The 16,635-nt window shown below is 35.6% G+C and overlaps 1 protein-coding gene across 1 annotated transcript in view; it reads right to left on the minus strand.

The window, feature by feature from the left end:
* Nucleotides 1–12,476, minus strand: part of DOK6 (docking protein 6) — a 663,764-nt gene extending 651,288 nt beyond the window's left edge. Inside the window, exon 1 of the mRNA XM_072604125.1 lies at nt 11,807–12,476. Within this exon, the coding sequence (XP_072460226.1) occupies nt 11,807–11,872 (66 nt within the window). The 5' untranslated portion in view covers nt 11,873–12,476. The remainder of the gene's footprint in view (nt 1–11,806) is intronic.
* Between the last annotated feature and the right edge of the window lie 4,159 nt (nt 12,477–16,635).

Consider the following 16,635-nt stretch of genomic DNA (forward strand, 5'->3'; position numbering starts at 1 on the left):
TAACTCAAAGTCATGTGAGTTTGCAAAATTAATTGCATGATGATGATATGAAAGAAAGTTTTATATATTAAAAATGGATTTATTAAAGGAAAATTCAAAGAGTGTCACTGTATTGGGAAAAACTAAAATGAGCTAAATAATTTTAAAAAATTAAACAGTAGAGATTCATACCAGGATTAACATGTAAAAAAATCTTTGATTATATCCTATAACTAGCCCTATGATGAATTAGGTGAAAGAGGAAACCAAGATGGATGATAAGATTGTTTTTGTTTTCATATTAAAAGGGAGTTATTTTTTCTTGGTCTGAGGTACAGGACAATATTAAGATCGATGAGTAAGGAATGCGGATTTCGGCTCAATATAAGGGGCAAGAGGGAAATTAAACAATTAGATCTGTCTAAAAAACAGAATTGGTCACTGACTAAGAAATCGTGGCATACTTCTGTAGAGAGATCTCCAAGCAGAGGCTGGATGTCTATGGATAGTATAGATGGAACACATATATATGTCACAAGTTGGACTAAGAAACCTCTTAGGTCCCTCTGAGTCTGATTCTTCATGGTCTAGAAAAGTTGCCAATCACAAAATATGAGGCCATATTCCTAAGGAATTTTAGTTTTACCATCATAAATTTAGTATTTATAGTGGTTTGGGAAATCAAATTTAAATTTATTTCCCCTCAATTTAATATTCATTTTTAACAAAGTGAAACATTTAATTTGTATAATTTGTGTCAGAGGAAAGTTCTGTTTAATATCACAAGACCTTATTTCTCTATATCTTTATTAATATTGACAAGTAATTGGCTTCCAATTTAAAACATATGCCAGATGATTTGATTGAGAAGTCATTTACCAAAAAAAAAAAAATATTTAACTTACAGATACAAACTTGCAAGATAAAACACTCCTTTTTTAGCAGTGACTCATTAAATGAAATTGTCAATTTTATTATGAGTGCTTTAAACAATCAAGAAGAAAAGAACATGACCAGGATTTAGGATGGCTATGAAGATGGTGTAACATTCTAACTGCACAATTATTTGGGATGCAGAGAGCAAATTGAAATAGCAAGAGGAGTAATTGCACAAGTCTAAGAGCTCCAAGATTGTCCATGCTTGTAATTCTGAGTATGAAGATTATGTATGAGAAATCTCTAACCTCAAAATAAAAATGAGCCATATTTTCCCTTAAATCCATTTACCAATTCATTTATCCAGTTTCAGTGCACAACTATAGCAAATACACTCATGTATGGTTGTAATAGCTCACATTCCTGTAGCACCTTTAATCTCTACAAAATATCTTCCTTACAATGACTGTGAAGTAGCCAAGGAAAGAATTATGACCCCCATGTTAGAAATGAGGAAACTATGATTCATAAAGCTGAAACAACTTGCCCATGATAGCTATTAGGTGTCACAGCCAAAATTCATAGCCAGGTATTTTGACCTCGTGACTACTGCTCTTCCCATTCACTCACTATTTGGCTTCTCAGTGGACGACTTTGCTGTCACTTGCTCATTAATGAAAACAGATTCAATATTCTTATTTTTAATAAGGCAGTTATCACAAATGTCTCTGCTAATATTAAAAAAACACACCTCAAATTCACCTTTAGTAGCCTGATAGTCTAAAATTTATCATTTTTGGAGCAAGAATATCTATCAACTGATCAATCCATTTTAGAAAGTATAATTTGGTCCTTTCAGTCTCAATGACAAATAAGTTGCAATATAAATGGCAGCACTTTCACATATGGAATCCATGAGGATCTAAATATTTGCTCCTTGCTTCAGGAATATTTGCAAAGGAGTTAGCAGATTTATTTTCATGAAATATAAGAAAAATGTTACCAGAATGGAAAAGTATCATAAAATATTATCAAATGTTGACTAAATCTCTCCATCTTTGTTTCTTTCTGTGTGTCTCTCTATCCCTGTCTCTGTCTCTCTGTCTCTTATGTCTCTTGGTCTTTGTCTCTTGCTTGAGCACACTCACACCACTACAGTCAGAAAGTGAACTATCAATCCTGATTTACCAAATGCCAAGAACAATGTGACTGTAGGAATTCAGAAGGATCCAATATGAATCAGTAACACTGGAGAATATGTATTAAATATCGAGTTCATAAACTCATAGGATCATAAATTTAAAAGCAAAAAGGCCAAAGTTCCTCATAACAACTAAGTAACATTTCAATAAATAGCAATCTCAGTCTAGATTAGTATGGACTAAATTTGTACAATTTAAAGATGTACGGAAAGTGTATGCATATTAGGATTATGCACATAGCACAAATATATCGAAAAGAAGTCCAAACACTAAAATAATCTCTGGTAATATCAGCTATATACATTTCTTATTAGGTCTCAAGCTAAACTAAACCATACAATTATGTTTATCCTCAGTCATTTTTGTTAAAATGCGGGAAAAATGAATCTCATTTTCAAACAATTAGTACTAAAAACATGCAAAAAAGTACCGAGTATATCTTGCAAGAATGTTTGTAACTATTCTAAATCATTTGTTGCCATATTTTTGGAAAATCACTTTTATTATGAGAAAAGTTACTACTCTTAAGTTAATAAGAATTTACTAATCCTTATTCAAACTGGCTTCAAATGAAAGTTATAACAATCTCTTTGGATTAAAGCCGCAAAGAACAAAATGAACCACTAAGCAAATAATTCCATTTAGTATTTTTTAATTGAAAGAAAGAAAATAAAACCACAACACAAGTTTTTATTTGCAAATTCAGTCATAATTTTTACTACATGGAATTCTTTCGTTCTTTGTCAAATTTGCTAAAGGTAGTTTAGGAAATGGGGGAGGGAGGAGAGATAAATGAGAGACCCCATTTGAAATGAATTGAAATATTTTGCTGGACCAAAGAATTATTACAATAATCACTTTTAATTATGCTATTTCATATAAGAACAATTAAGACTTATTCTGAGAACTTATTTGTCCAAAATGCAAGTAACCCATTCGGCTAAGCATAGTAAAATACAAGAAAGAAAGGGCAACCTCTGTCCTCTAAGAAAGTTTTAGCTTGTGTGCCCAGTATGGCATAAAACTCTGTCATTAGAATTTTAATTTGACACAAATATGAATGATTCAAAGGGAACAAAGACTCCACAGTTTTATTCCACAGCTTTCAAGTGACCTATTCTGATCTAAGCAGTACATTCCATTGCAATCAAATTTACTTCAAAAACAGGCCATCTGGGTCAGATGCACAGCACAGAATGAGGTATTTTCTTTATGATATTATGCCATAAAATAAAATATCAAACAATATTGCAGTGCCAGAGTTGAGAAGAGTGACACAGTTTAGATTAGAGTATGACAAATTTTACCAACATGTATACTTTAGCATGATTATCCTGTAGATAAATTCTAATTACTGCAAGAATGGGTACTTGGGACATAATTCAGTTACCTTGTTTACTTATAATCTTTTCTTTCAGGTCAGGGAATGTCATACTATATCCCTCAGCTTCTTCACAGTTATTTTATTAACCCTTCAAGATCATGTTAACAGGTTAATAAAAGCCAGTTTTACAGCTTTTTTGGATATAATCATACTTCTAGAGCTGCAGGTAATTTCTAAATAGAGACAATTGACATCTTTTTGAAAATAGTATGTCTCAAATGACTACAAGGAGCAAGACTGAGAGAGATTCCTTTATTTCTCATCCATTTATGAGGAGCCAACATTTGTCCCAACAAAGAGAAAATGAGAAAATACAATTACTTTTCACATTGAATCCCAGTAATGTTTCCAGAATTAGGAAAGTAGAAAGCCTTCCACCTGAACAGAATGACTAAATAGTGTTTTGCTGAGTATCTATTTATACTTACATAATGTATATATGTATATATAATGCATGTATATATATATATATATATATGCATATTTATAGTCCTTTGATTTAGATTTTATAAAGGATTCTCCTCACAAGACCATAGTGAAAGAGTTGGTTCCTGTTTTAGGAGGGCAGAAACAAAGACTTGCAGAATTCAAGTGACTTTATCATCAGCTCATAACTGTGTGAGGCAGGAATCAAACTCAGCTCTCCTGACTAGCCCCAATATTCTCTGCCCCCTTCCTGACTAGCCCCAATATTCTCTGCCCCCTTCCTCTAATAGAATTTTAAGATAATGTTACTTTGATATAAGACTTCCTATTTCTAGGGCACAGATACATGCTGAGTGCTCAAAAAATACTTGAATTTACACAAATTAAATTGGGTCATATGGATTATGTGTTTTTGTTTAGAAGAGCCAGAATGGTATAGAAAACTGAGAATAGTGAGACCTATCTTCATTTCACTAACTAGTTGGATAAATCAATTTATCAATCAGCAAACCTTTATTAAGCCCTTGTTAGGCTACAGACACTGTTCTTTGAACTGGAGATACAAGGATAATAATGGAATAGTACTTGTCCTTATGGGGTTTTCATTCTATTTGGGGATATAACATAGAGGTCTATGTAGAGTAAAGACCAAATCAATACAAAGTGGTATGGGGATGGTGGGTACTAGAAGCTGAGGGAAGATCATGAAAGGGTTCATAAAGTTGACATTGTTCTCAGAGTGAAAGGAAGGATTCTATTAGGGAAGAGAAAGAATGGATTATAGTCATTGGGGAACAAGTAGTTCAAAAATATCAAGACTGGGATATGGAATGCAAAATGCTAAATATTAAGAAGGCCATTTGGTTGGATGGTAGAGTATGGAAGGAAGAATAACGTATAAGAACATTGGAAAGTGGGGAGAAGAGTAGGGGACAAATGAAGAACTTTAAAAACCAAACAGAGAACTTTATATTTCATCATATAGTTAACAAGGAACCAGTTAAATTTATTCAACAGGTCAGACATGTGCTTAAGAAAATCATTTGGTGGTTGTGTTAAGGATGGATTCAAGTTGAATGAGACTTGAAATTGGTATCAATTTCCTCTTATGTAAAATTGAGATGTAATCTCTACTATCTTCACATATTCAGATTGTTATGAGGATCACATGGGTAAATGTATACAAATGTGATGTTATGTATATCTCCTTTCTCCTCACAACTCACCTCATCCCATTATCCACATTGTGTACCAAGACTTCCCCTTCCCTGACTCCCCTCTTTTTCTAACCTCCCCCAACCACTGTGATTTTTAACTTGATTTAAGAATAGATTGTGATACATGTGCAAAAATATTTATACCAGCTCTCTTTGTTGTGGCCAAAAACTGGAAATTGAGGGGATGCCCATCAGTTTTGGAATGGCTGGACAAATTGTGGTGTATGAATGCAATGGAATACTATTTTGCTATAAGAAATGATCAACAGGCAGACTTCAGAAAAACCTGGAAAGACTTAACATGAACTGGTGGGGAGTGAAGTGTGCAGAACCAGGAAAACATTGTACACAGTGGCAGTCACAATGTGTGATGACTGCCTTTAATAGACTTAGCCCTTCTCAGCACTGCAAGGTCCTAAAGAAATTCCAAAGGCTTCATGACAGAAAATGCCTTCCACATTCAGAGTCTGAATGCAGAGCAAAGCAGACTGACTTTGTTTTGTTTTATTTTGTTCTTTCTCATGGTTCCTTCCATTTATTCTAATTCCTCTATAAAATATGACTAACGTGAAATATGTTCAACAGGGATGTACATGTAGAGCCTATATCAGAATGCATGCTGTCTTAGGGAGGGGAGGAGTGAAGTGGAGCAGAAAATTAAAAACTTATGGAAATGAATGCTGAAAACTAAAAAATAAATAAACATTTTTGAAAAGAGTAAGTTGTGATATAATTCAACGACTGATGCATTTCAATATCTTGTTCTTTTTTCATCATGCCCTACACTCCTACCACACAGAAAGGGACTTTTTGAAAGAAAGTACCAATGTAACCTAGGAAATCTTTGAAGAAGAGGAGAGACAAACTTAATAAATGAGACAGACTGAGCTAATGCTTTTAATCAAACATGAAGTAAGAAGCATGGAGGAATTCTGAGAATCTTCAATGACTTTCCAGTTCTTCTAAGTCAAAACTGTCACTGAATAGCTTTATTATTTTATGACAAGGTTTATCCTATGTCAGTATGAATAACTGTTGACACACACACACATTTCTTTACCATATTATAAACATATATGTATAATGGAGCATTTACACTTTCACAGGATGTCCCATATATAATATGCAGCAAATACAGTATTTTTCCTTTCCTGCAATATGAAAAACCATAAACCATCTATTATTTCCATGTTTTTCTATATAACTATCTATTTCTGGACTTAAGTTTGCAAGAAAAGTACACAATGATAAGTAAAATGCTAAAACCTAGTATTTTTTTTATAGTTTTTATTCACCATAGATCATTGAGTGAATATATGAAGATTTAAAGAAATGCTTGACTTCTACAGCACTCTAAAATAAGCACCAATGTTCCAAAAACTATTAGTAGGAATAGCTGTAATTTATCTGACTATATGGATACAGTTAATTCAATATACTCATGGAATTTATAGTTAAATTTTATGGAAAATCCTACATGGATTTAGGCAACTATATCATCTACAACATAGATATCTTTTATAATTTCAGTGAATTAGAATGCAATAAAATACACTTAACCTTAGTAATACTCTGAGCATAATTCAATTACTTATTCAATTTATGTGAGGGTGATTGTTATGAAATTAAATCAGAGATTTAAGGTTAAATGAGACCGTGGAAGTCCTTGAGTCCAGTTTTCTTATTTTAAGAACAAGTAAACTATCATCCAGACAGTTAAACTTCTTTGCCCAGGATCATACATTTACCAAGTAGTAAAATCAAAATATGAACCCAGTGACTCTGATTCTACAACACCACTCTTCCCACTATGCCCCAGTGCTTCCTATGAAAAAGAAAAAAAGATAAAAGAAATGATTTTCATGTACTTGTGAACATTTTGATGTTACTTATTCATACATATTAAATTGGAAGCTCTCCTAAAACAAGAATCTGTATTTCATTCAATTTTATTTAAATTCAGTTTAAAAAGACATTTATTAAGTATTTATTTCGTACAAAGCCCTCAGTAGACATTTGGAATATAGTGATAAAATAAAGAATAGACCCTGCCCTTAAGAACCTTACAATCTTATTGTACTGTTATGGATTTCATAATCAAATGTACTTTTTAAGCCTCTTTTATTAATGTGACTAATAATAATGATTAAATAAAGTCACTCCATGATTTTTGCTTCCAAAGGTCAGAAGAGGCATTTAAAAAAATGAGCCCCTGTACACAACAACTGAACCTGCAAGTCGAAGAATTGTTAATGCTGAACACATGAATCACAAAGATAAGAAATAAATGATTTCCCTATCACAGGGAAGAATTTTGAGAAATTTATATGGCATAAACATCGAGAATAAGAACTTAAAAAATCTCTCTTATCATACAGTTTAAATATTCTTAAGGAAACTCAAGCAAGTAAAAAGCTAAAAACTTCATAATGCTAGCAATCAATGTTTCTTTAAGCATTATTCCTATTTATCTGAAAAAAATGGAAGAGTAGAAATCATGGTAATTTATGAATTATAATACTCTCATCTAAAAACTCAGGATTCACAGTAGTACCAGCATATAACTGAGTTTTTAAATGCTAAAAAGAAGGACACACTTTCTTATACAGTAATTATCTATTATATATGGAATAAGGCCATGGCATTTAAAGAAACAGAGATGTAATTCTTAAGAAATTCACATTTTTCTTCCTTAACTAAGAATTCATTGAAGAAATACAATCAGCAAAAAAAAAAAAAAAATTATTTTGACAAAAGAAGGGGAATTTATACATGATACTAAGTACCATGATTTTCTTTGTTATCCCTCATCCATGCCCAATGAGGGCAGAGGTCATAAAACACAAGTTTATGAATCAATGACTTAAGACAAGTCTGACTTGAAACCGACCTATACATTTTTCTATAATGTTTGGCACTTTACATATCTTTCTCCCATCAGTTGGAGCTGGCTGAGGGACAGTCACTCTACAGGTTGCGGGAGATTGGAGTATCTTTAGTTTGATTTCTAGCCAGTGCTTTTTCATCCATAAAAGAGAGAGAAGGAATACAGCAAAGGCAGTGGAAGAATTTCTGTAATGGGCTGGACCAATGCCTAGAGGGTGGGAGAAGCTTTATTGCCTTGGTACAACATTAAAACTTGCATTAACCACCTGGGCTCTGATAGTCCTGACCTTCTGTGAAGGACATACACACACGCACGCGCGCACACACACACACACACACACAATCTTATTTTCTAGAAGTACACTTTTTAAAATTTGAAAAAGAATACACAGTTTATGAGAAGAAATACTTTAGGATCATCATAAAGCAAACTGTAATGTCTTCTGAGAACTATCCATGGTGTAATTTGAATTACAGCTATTTTCTTGGAGAATATTATAATTCTTATTTAGAGATCATAAACACTTCTAACCACACTTCGGTCACAAAAATCACTGCAGCATACAGGAAGAGTTCATTAAAAAATCCCTGTATTATTTGGATAATGACATTTAAACTTAGGGCCAAAGGAAAATCATTAACATTTATCTTTTGAATGAACATAATTATTTGCAACAGAATAAATTTGAATATAAAAGGAGAGGAATCTGCATAAGCTATACATATTAATCATTTATATTATATAATGCATGTTATAATTAGCTTCTCAAATAAGTTTATACTATTTTATGCATATTTATGAAAATGGTTTATCTATTTAATTACAGCTTTAGCTTCTGACATTCCTGCTTTATGTATTGAGGTTATAGTACCATCTGTCTGAAATTCTACTGGTTGAACTTTTCCATCAGCATTAAATAGCAGAGGATTCTCCAAATATATTTCTTAAAGTATTCTTTTTCTCCGTGGAACTCAAGGAGGATCCATGCAGATTTATTTTTAAGAAAGAAAACAAAGCAAATGGCTTTACAGGCTAAACTCTCAATTGCCCAAGTTTGTACTTCTTAGAATAGAACCTTAAGGCAAAAGAAGAAAAAAAAATGTGGCCTAAATTATATATATGCAAATATACATACATATATAACACACATGTGTTATGATAAGACTTTAGGATATAATTCTTTGACCAAAATTTTGTGAAATGCAGAATTAGTATAGATACAGATTTATATATTGATCTAAATATGGATACACACATATATATGCATATGTGCATATATATGTGTAAGTATAATTGCTATTTAAAAGTAAAATCAACAGGATATCAGTGCTACTGTAACCTGGGAGATAGTACCTAGTAATTTTTGTTTTGACCTTATTTTCCAGGGAGGTGTATTTTTTAGCACTCATTTTACCATCTGAAAACCTGGAAAACTGTTTGTGGGAGTTGTTTGTGTAGCAATGTTTTGACAATAGCTGTTCCCCCCTCACTTTCACAAGTGTCACAGACTCACTTCATACTAGAAGATAATTCTTTAGACAATATTCCATAGTCTCATTATCAGGCACTCTGAGACAGTAACACAATAGACATGGGAGTTCCCTTTGGGACTTTACATCACCCAGTAGCATGAACCATCTATAGAGACAGATATAATTGGGATTCCAAAGGGATAGAGTATGTGTGATGAACATCCCTGTCAAAACAGCAAAGGGTTTCAAGGGTCAATTTGTGATGATGATTTTCCTTTCTTTAGACGCCTCTGTTCCCTACTAGGCTGACATCTTTTGCAAGTGATAAATATTAGCACTACATCCAGAGCTGATAAGCTCCACAAGGTCTTGTCTGAATGTAGCTTTTGAGATGGCCCTTTCCTTATCTGCCAGGGAAGGAATGGGACACATTCTTCCACTTTAGAAAAGCCCCTGGGAGGGAGGTTAACAACAGGAAATCAATCTTAATATCTCTCTCTCTCTCTCTCTCTCCACTCCCTTAACTTCATTCTCTTTCCTCCCTCAACTCTACTTTCTCCTTTTCTCCCTCTCCCTCTAATTTCAGGCAATCACAAGCACTTCATTTTCCCCCTTTGCATTTTAAAAGTCATTTAAAAAAATACTTTCCCAATCATTCTGCTACCTAGTTTTCGGTATATCTCAGGAGTTCAAGACTCAGACCCTCGTGTCCTTCAGAACGTTGTCAGTACCATCTACATCAGAAGGGGGCATAGTCATTCCTCCTAACCCGTGGTTGGCAAATGTAGCAGCGGGAATGCTAAAAGCTAAGCCAGGCATTTCCTTGCTCCTACCCCTATACACCTGCTTGCCTGCAACACTCACAGAAACTGCTCCTGATAGGGTGGATGAGGGTGTGGGGGAAAATCAGCACTTGTTGTCGGATAATCTTCAGTCTTTCCAATATACCTAGAAGCCTTGGACCATCTTAGGATACCTTTGTGCTTTCTTCCCATGAAAGCAATATTTTTATTTTTCCTTTATTTTCCAATAAAACACACGGGATAACCCCTCAATAATCCCTCCCCATTTCCCGCTCCTTTACCGCGTTTATTAATTTAGCAAAGAAATAAACATTTTGGCCCATTTTGGACTAAGGTTGTGGCGATATTCATTCAGAAATGGGAAGTTTCTTGAAATCGCCGGTTCCCATGGAATACCCTCTTCTCCACAGTTGGTGTTGGTCCTCCCTGCCGACTCCAGGCTGCTTCTGTTTCTGTCTCCATTGGCATGAGTTCTTGTATCCTCGAGCCTAGCTTTTCCTCTTTCTGCCTCATTGCCCTCGTCCCTGTGTATTTTTTCTATGTATTTTCTCTGTCATTAGGTTTGTTTCTGTCTCCATCCATTCTCTTTCAAGTACTCTATTTTCTTTCTCCTTTCTTTCTTAGCCTTTGCTTATCTTTGTGTCTTCCACTTAACTCAATCCCCTTTGCCTCCGCCCCCCCCCCCCCCCCCCATCGGTGCCCTTATTACTTCCAGCCAGTCTTTCCACACGATCATTTTATTACTTGAAAATTCTCAATATCTTTTACTGCTTCTCCAACTCAAGGGACAGCTACCCCCAAAAAAGAACCAAGGGAATTTTAGCACAAAGTTTATTATTGCTGCCCTCTCTTCTCAGATATATACATATATGTATATATGTATATATAGACATGTGTGTATATGGCCATAAGTCTGTATCTACGTGTGATATATATCTGCGTTTACACATGTAGATTACATTTCCATTTGAAATGCCCAGTGGGGCTAAAAGAGGAAGCGTACTTAAAAGACATTTCAGGATTCACTTGAAAAGAAGACAAGAGGCTGATGCTAAATACATAAGATATAGCACCATGTTTATGAATCTATTGCATATAGATCACATATATTAATGGCACCGAACATTTCTATGGCAGGCTCCAAGCACACTCTCCCCCTCTAGTTCTAAATAAAGAATTGAATTATTTTCTTTAACATAAAATTCTAGACTGCGAGGTCCAAACTAGCAAAGTCCTTTTTCTCTAAGAAGAGGAAGTAACGACAGCAGGTTCCCGGTCTGGGTTGCCACCCACAGCCCGAGCTGCCGAGCTTCCCTTCTGCGGAGCTGGGACTAGCGCTAGGTTCCCACCCCAGCCAAGCAACAAGCGGACAGCCAGAGAGGACTCTTGGCAACTGCTTTCCCCCATCCCCGACCACCTCGCCCCCTTCCCAGTCTCTCGGCTGCTCCGATTCCTTCGCTCGCGCTGGGCAAACCTCGCCTGTATCCACACAAGTAACAGACGGCAGATGGTAAAGAAAAGAGCAGGTAGAAAAGAGAAGGATGAAGGAGAATAACTCACCCCCAGCTTCCTGCTGCGGATTTTCACATAACCCTGCTTGACTATATCGTTAAAGTTGGAGGCCATGGCCAGCTCTTTGTGGCTTTTCTTCTCCTTCCCCTTCCTATCCCCAATGTCCAGATCCTTCTTCCTCTTCTTCCTCCTCCTTTAGGGTGCCTGTGGCAGGCTGATCGGGAAGCTCTAGCATCCAGGCAGTAAAGGAACAGCAGCCAGTGCGCTGCTGCTGTCCTGCTCCTGCTGAGTGTGTGGAGTCAATGCAGCCAGTGGCTCCGCTGATCTCTCCCCTCCCGCAGGGCGCTGCTGCCGCCCCCACCAGGGCTGTTGCTACTCCTTAGTCCAGTAGCCCCAGCAGCTCAGCCAGCAGCAACTGCTGAAAGGAAGGAGCTGCAGACGGCGGTGACCACCAAGAGTCTGGATGTCTGTAACCCAGCTTTAGCCACGATAGTGAAAGAGGATGTGGAAGATGGAGCGGAGGGGAACGCGTCCTCAGCCTCTCCCCTTCTTCACCTTCTCCACGTCTTCAGTCGCCACTGCCGCCTCCGCCGCCGCGGGGAGGGAGAGCGCTTCTGCCTGCTCTTCCGCCAGCTGTTTGCTCCCCCCTCTGCTGTCGCCGCCCCGGGCACCCACAGGCTCCCAGCATCACTCAGCAGCTCCACAGCTGGCTGGACCGCACCATCCCAGCTCCCCAGTGAGGGGAGCAAAGAAAAGGGGAGGGTGGGGGAAAGCAAGCTCTCTTGCCAATCTTCTCGCACTGCTGAATACTGGAAAGATGCTCAGAAAACACTGCCTCCCACCGCTACTACCACCAGATTCCTAACTCTTGTCTTGCTCCTCACTCCACAATTCTCTCTAAGTATAAATTTCTCTCTGCCTATCATCACCCTCTTGATTCTATTGCTTTTTCTGCCTGGGATTTCCTATGAGAGACCATAACTCTTCCAGAGTATTTTAATCTCAACTCGTAAGCTTAGAACCAAGGGGGCTGCGAGAGCAGTACTTCTACCAAAAGAGGCGAACACAAGAGATGGTTTATATAAGCAACATTTTTGTTCCACTGAGATTTGATTTTAATGGCAAACCAAATGCCAACTTTTTTAAATCAGAAAAAACAAACAAACAAACAAACAAGCATCAACCAAAATAACAAAAACAAAAAATAACAACAAACACAAGGAGGAGTCCAGGAGTCTTTCGCTGTCTACACAAAGAGGGAAATCATGCCCATATGTCTAATCCTAATGTTACTTAAGCTAATAATCCAACAAAGCAAAAGATCCCAAACTGAATGTCACGACTTTGAAGAAGGCAAAAAACAGATAGAGGTGATTTATTTTTATTTCTTCTCTTCAGTTAACTATGGTTACAAGGAGCTCAGGTTTTAAAGCCCCATCTGGAATTAGAAAATAAACCGACGAGGACTTTCCTAAAAGGTTGTACCTAAAAAAGAAACCCTCTAGAACTTCTCCCTCTTAAAATGGCAACACCAGATTTAAAGTTTTTTTCAAAGATTTTATTTTGCATATGCCAAAGAAAAACTAGGGTTTTTTGTCGTTGAAACAGATACTTTCTTTTTATTATAAGAAAGAAAATGTCAACCATCTGAGGTTCATGCAAAGATACTTAAAGTAAAATAATGCTTTATGAAGCATTTCTCGTCTACCCCTTCAATTTAGTAAGAATTCCTTTACTAGAGGTGAATGGCATTTGAAACCTGCTAAGGCTTCTACTTCATTCTGTAAAGAATGTTTTTCTTCCAAATTCTCTTGAAGTTCCCTTAGAGGTTGCAAAATAACATTTGAGGAAAATTCCGGAAGGAGGAAGACTACAGCGCTTAGATGCAGGTGGGGGCAAAATCCCAAGATCTCTAAGGGATTGCTATTTTAATTATTTACCTATATCTATCCATCCATCCATCCATCCAACCACCCATCCATCTATCTATATATCCATGCCTGTATGTGTGTTTGCTTGTATGTATGCATGTATCATGTATCTGTCTAGCTATATATCTGTGTATCTATGTATGTATCTAACTATGTATGTATGTATTTATGTATCTGTCTATCTTCTTTGTCTCCAGCCATCTGGTAATTCCTCCACTATATCATACTGCCTCATTATGGTTTCTTACCAAGTTGGTAAGACATAATGTAAGTTGGGTGGGAAGGTGCTTAAGACATGGTTTCCATGATAGACTATATCTATTCTAAGGACCTACCTAGCTAGGCTTCTGAGTACAATGTATAACTCCATAGAACAACTGTTGTATCAATCACAACAGCTAAAGAAGTTTATCAATAAATGAATGGAGAGGTGATTTCCCTTTTTCAGGAGTCAAGAGATGATACACACCAATAAAATCATGAATGCTTACATTATTTTAAAACTTTTTCTTTTTTGTTTGCTTTGTTTTGGCCATTGGACTAAGTCTAAATTCTATATTAACTCACAACAATAGCCACAAACATTTACTGACGATTTAACTATTGTGGAAGATTTATTAAGAGTTGAAAGTATCTGAGTTTCTGTCCTCAAAGAATGTACAGCTTATTTTGATATATGAGATATTTAGTACATGAAAAAATAAATGATGATACAAAATACTCTTTAGTAAGTCCTGACGGTGTTGTAAAGAATATATTGGAGATAGTCAGGAGAGGGAGAAACCAGTCTTTGTAATCTGTGGAGTAGGTTCTTGTAGAATGGAATGGAACAAAATGAAAATTGGTTTTGATGGGCTGGGAAGGCTTTTCAGGAGAAAATGGACTGGAAAGTGGTGGTTTGTCCAAAAAATATTTTTAAAAGAATACTTTTTTTGACAGAGACAGGAGAAAATATGTAAAAGCTATAATTCACAAGTGGAAGGGAACATCACAAAATCTTATCTCCAGAGGTATTACCAAATTAACTGCATTAATAAACACATAGAATGAGGCTATTATCACCTTAGTAAATCATTTGGGGGCAATAATTATAATGATGGGTTTTGTTTTTTTTTGAAAATTCATATAATCCTATCAGGGGTAGAATTAAACTCATTTTAGACTCAATGTATGATAGCTTGTTTTTTTTTTTTTAACCAAATGTGGAAATTGTATTTGCTTCAATAGTATAGAAGAATTCATGTAATAAGCAAACAGATCGTGGAGTAGTTTTGTACCTAGTTTGCCAGAGACAAGATAATTGATATCTACCACTCTGGTGCTTTAAAATAACACTATGAAATACTTTTATCAACCAATGATTGTTAATGGATAATTATCAGAAAAAGTATGATCTTAAGGCTCTCTGCCAATGGTGCCAGCTTCCACCAAAGATATCCCTCCAACTGTAGGGGTAGAACTATTTACAGTCAGGTAGTTTTTTAATCACTTTTGATTTTTTAAGAAGCAAAAAGCTAAGTGATTATATGAGTATTTCAGTAAAATGGCAGGGAAAAAACACTTTTGTTAAACCAGAGTTGGTTATATTTCTCAGTCCTATTCCTAATTGCTGCCAAAAAAATACATAATAAAGGAAAAAGAATATGGGGCTTAGATGATTGGATAAAATATGCAACTGTGGAAGGCAGTATTATTTATAACATATAGTCAATTGCTATTTATGTTGATAGTCATTAACATTTCTATTTTTTATTTAAGCTATGCAGTTACAAATCAAGAGAATTGAATGCTAAAGAAAAAGAACAAGAAACAAAATCAGTTGAAATGAAAGTTTCTTCGCATTCTTTTTTTTTAATGTAGGGAGCATTTCAATTCCAAGAAGACACTCACTCAGAACTATTCAAAAGTTATTAAATTTGATATTTCTGTATAGTGTGAATACATATAATATTTCAACACTGATTACTAAGATCTGGAGATTTTTCAGTCTTTGATGCTTGAAATTTTGTCTACATAATGAAATCACAATTGTTTTTAATTGCTAAAGTATAGTATTATATATCATTTAAAGTGTAGAAATAAAAGTGGTGATAAGATAGAGGAAAGTTGTCACTTAATAAGCAGGGAGGAACTTGAGTGGGAAAACAACAAGAATAGCAACAAGAGTGATGCGAAAAAAGACAAAATCTTTGACACAAGATTAATAGGTAGGATAGAGTCACATATGGAAGATCCATGAATTCTGAGAACCATTATCTCAAAAAAAAACATTTTTACTACCTTAAAATATAGTCTATAATAATTCTGTTCAGGCTTAATAGTTCATTTATTTTTTTAACACATATATTTTATTTATTTTCAGTTCTTTATTACTTCCACAAGAATTTGAATTCAAAATTTTCTCCCCATCTCTCCCTACCTCCCACCACAGGACTGCATGCACCCCATTCACTTCTTCTTCCAGTCTGTCCTCCCTTCTATTACATGCCCTTCTTCCATCCGCCTTCCCCTCTATTTTCCTGTAGGGCAAAATAGATTTCTATACTCCATTGCTGGTGTAGCTTAATTTCCAGTTAAAAGCTAAAACAATTTTTAACATTCATCCTTAAAGCTTTGAGTTCCATTTTCTCTCCCTCCCTCCCCATCCACCCTCATTGAGAAAACAGGCAATTCAATATAAGTCAGACTTGTAACAATGCAAAGCACTTCCATAATAGTTACGTTGTAAAAGACAAACCACATTTCTTTCTGTCCTATCCTGCCCTTCATTCATTCAATTGTTTCCTATGACCTGTCCTCCCACAGTAGTGTTTGTTTCTGATTATTCCTTTCCCAAATTTGCTGTTCCTTTTATTATTTTCCCTCTCCTATCCCCTTATCCTTGCCTTCCTGGTAGATTAAAACAGATTTCCATATCCAACTGAGTGTGGTATTCCCTCTTTAACC

This window comes from Notamacropus eugenii, chromosome 4 (assembly GCF_028372415.1).
Source record: "Notamacropus eugenii isolate mMacEug1 chromosome 4, mMacEug1.pri_v2, whole genome shotgun sequence".
NCBI lineage: Eukaryota > Metazoa > Chordata > Mammalia > Diprotodontia > Macropodidae > Notamacropus > Notamacropus eugenii.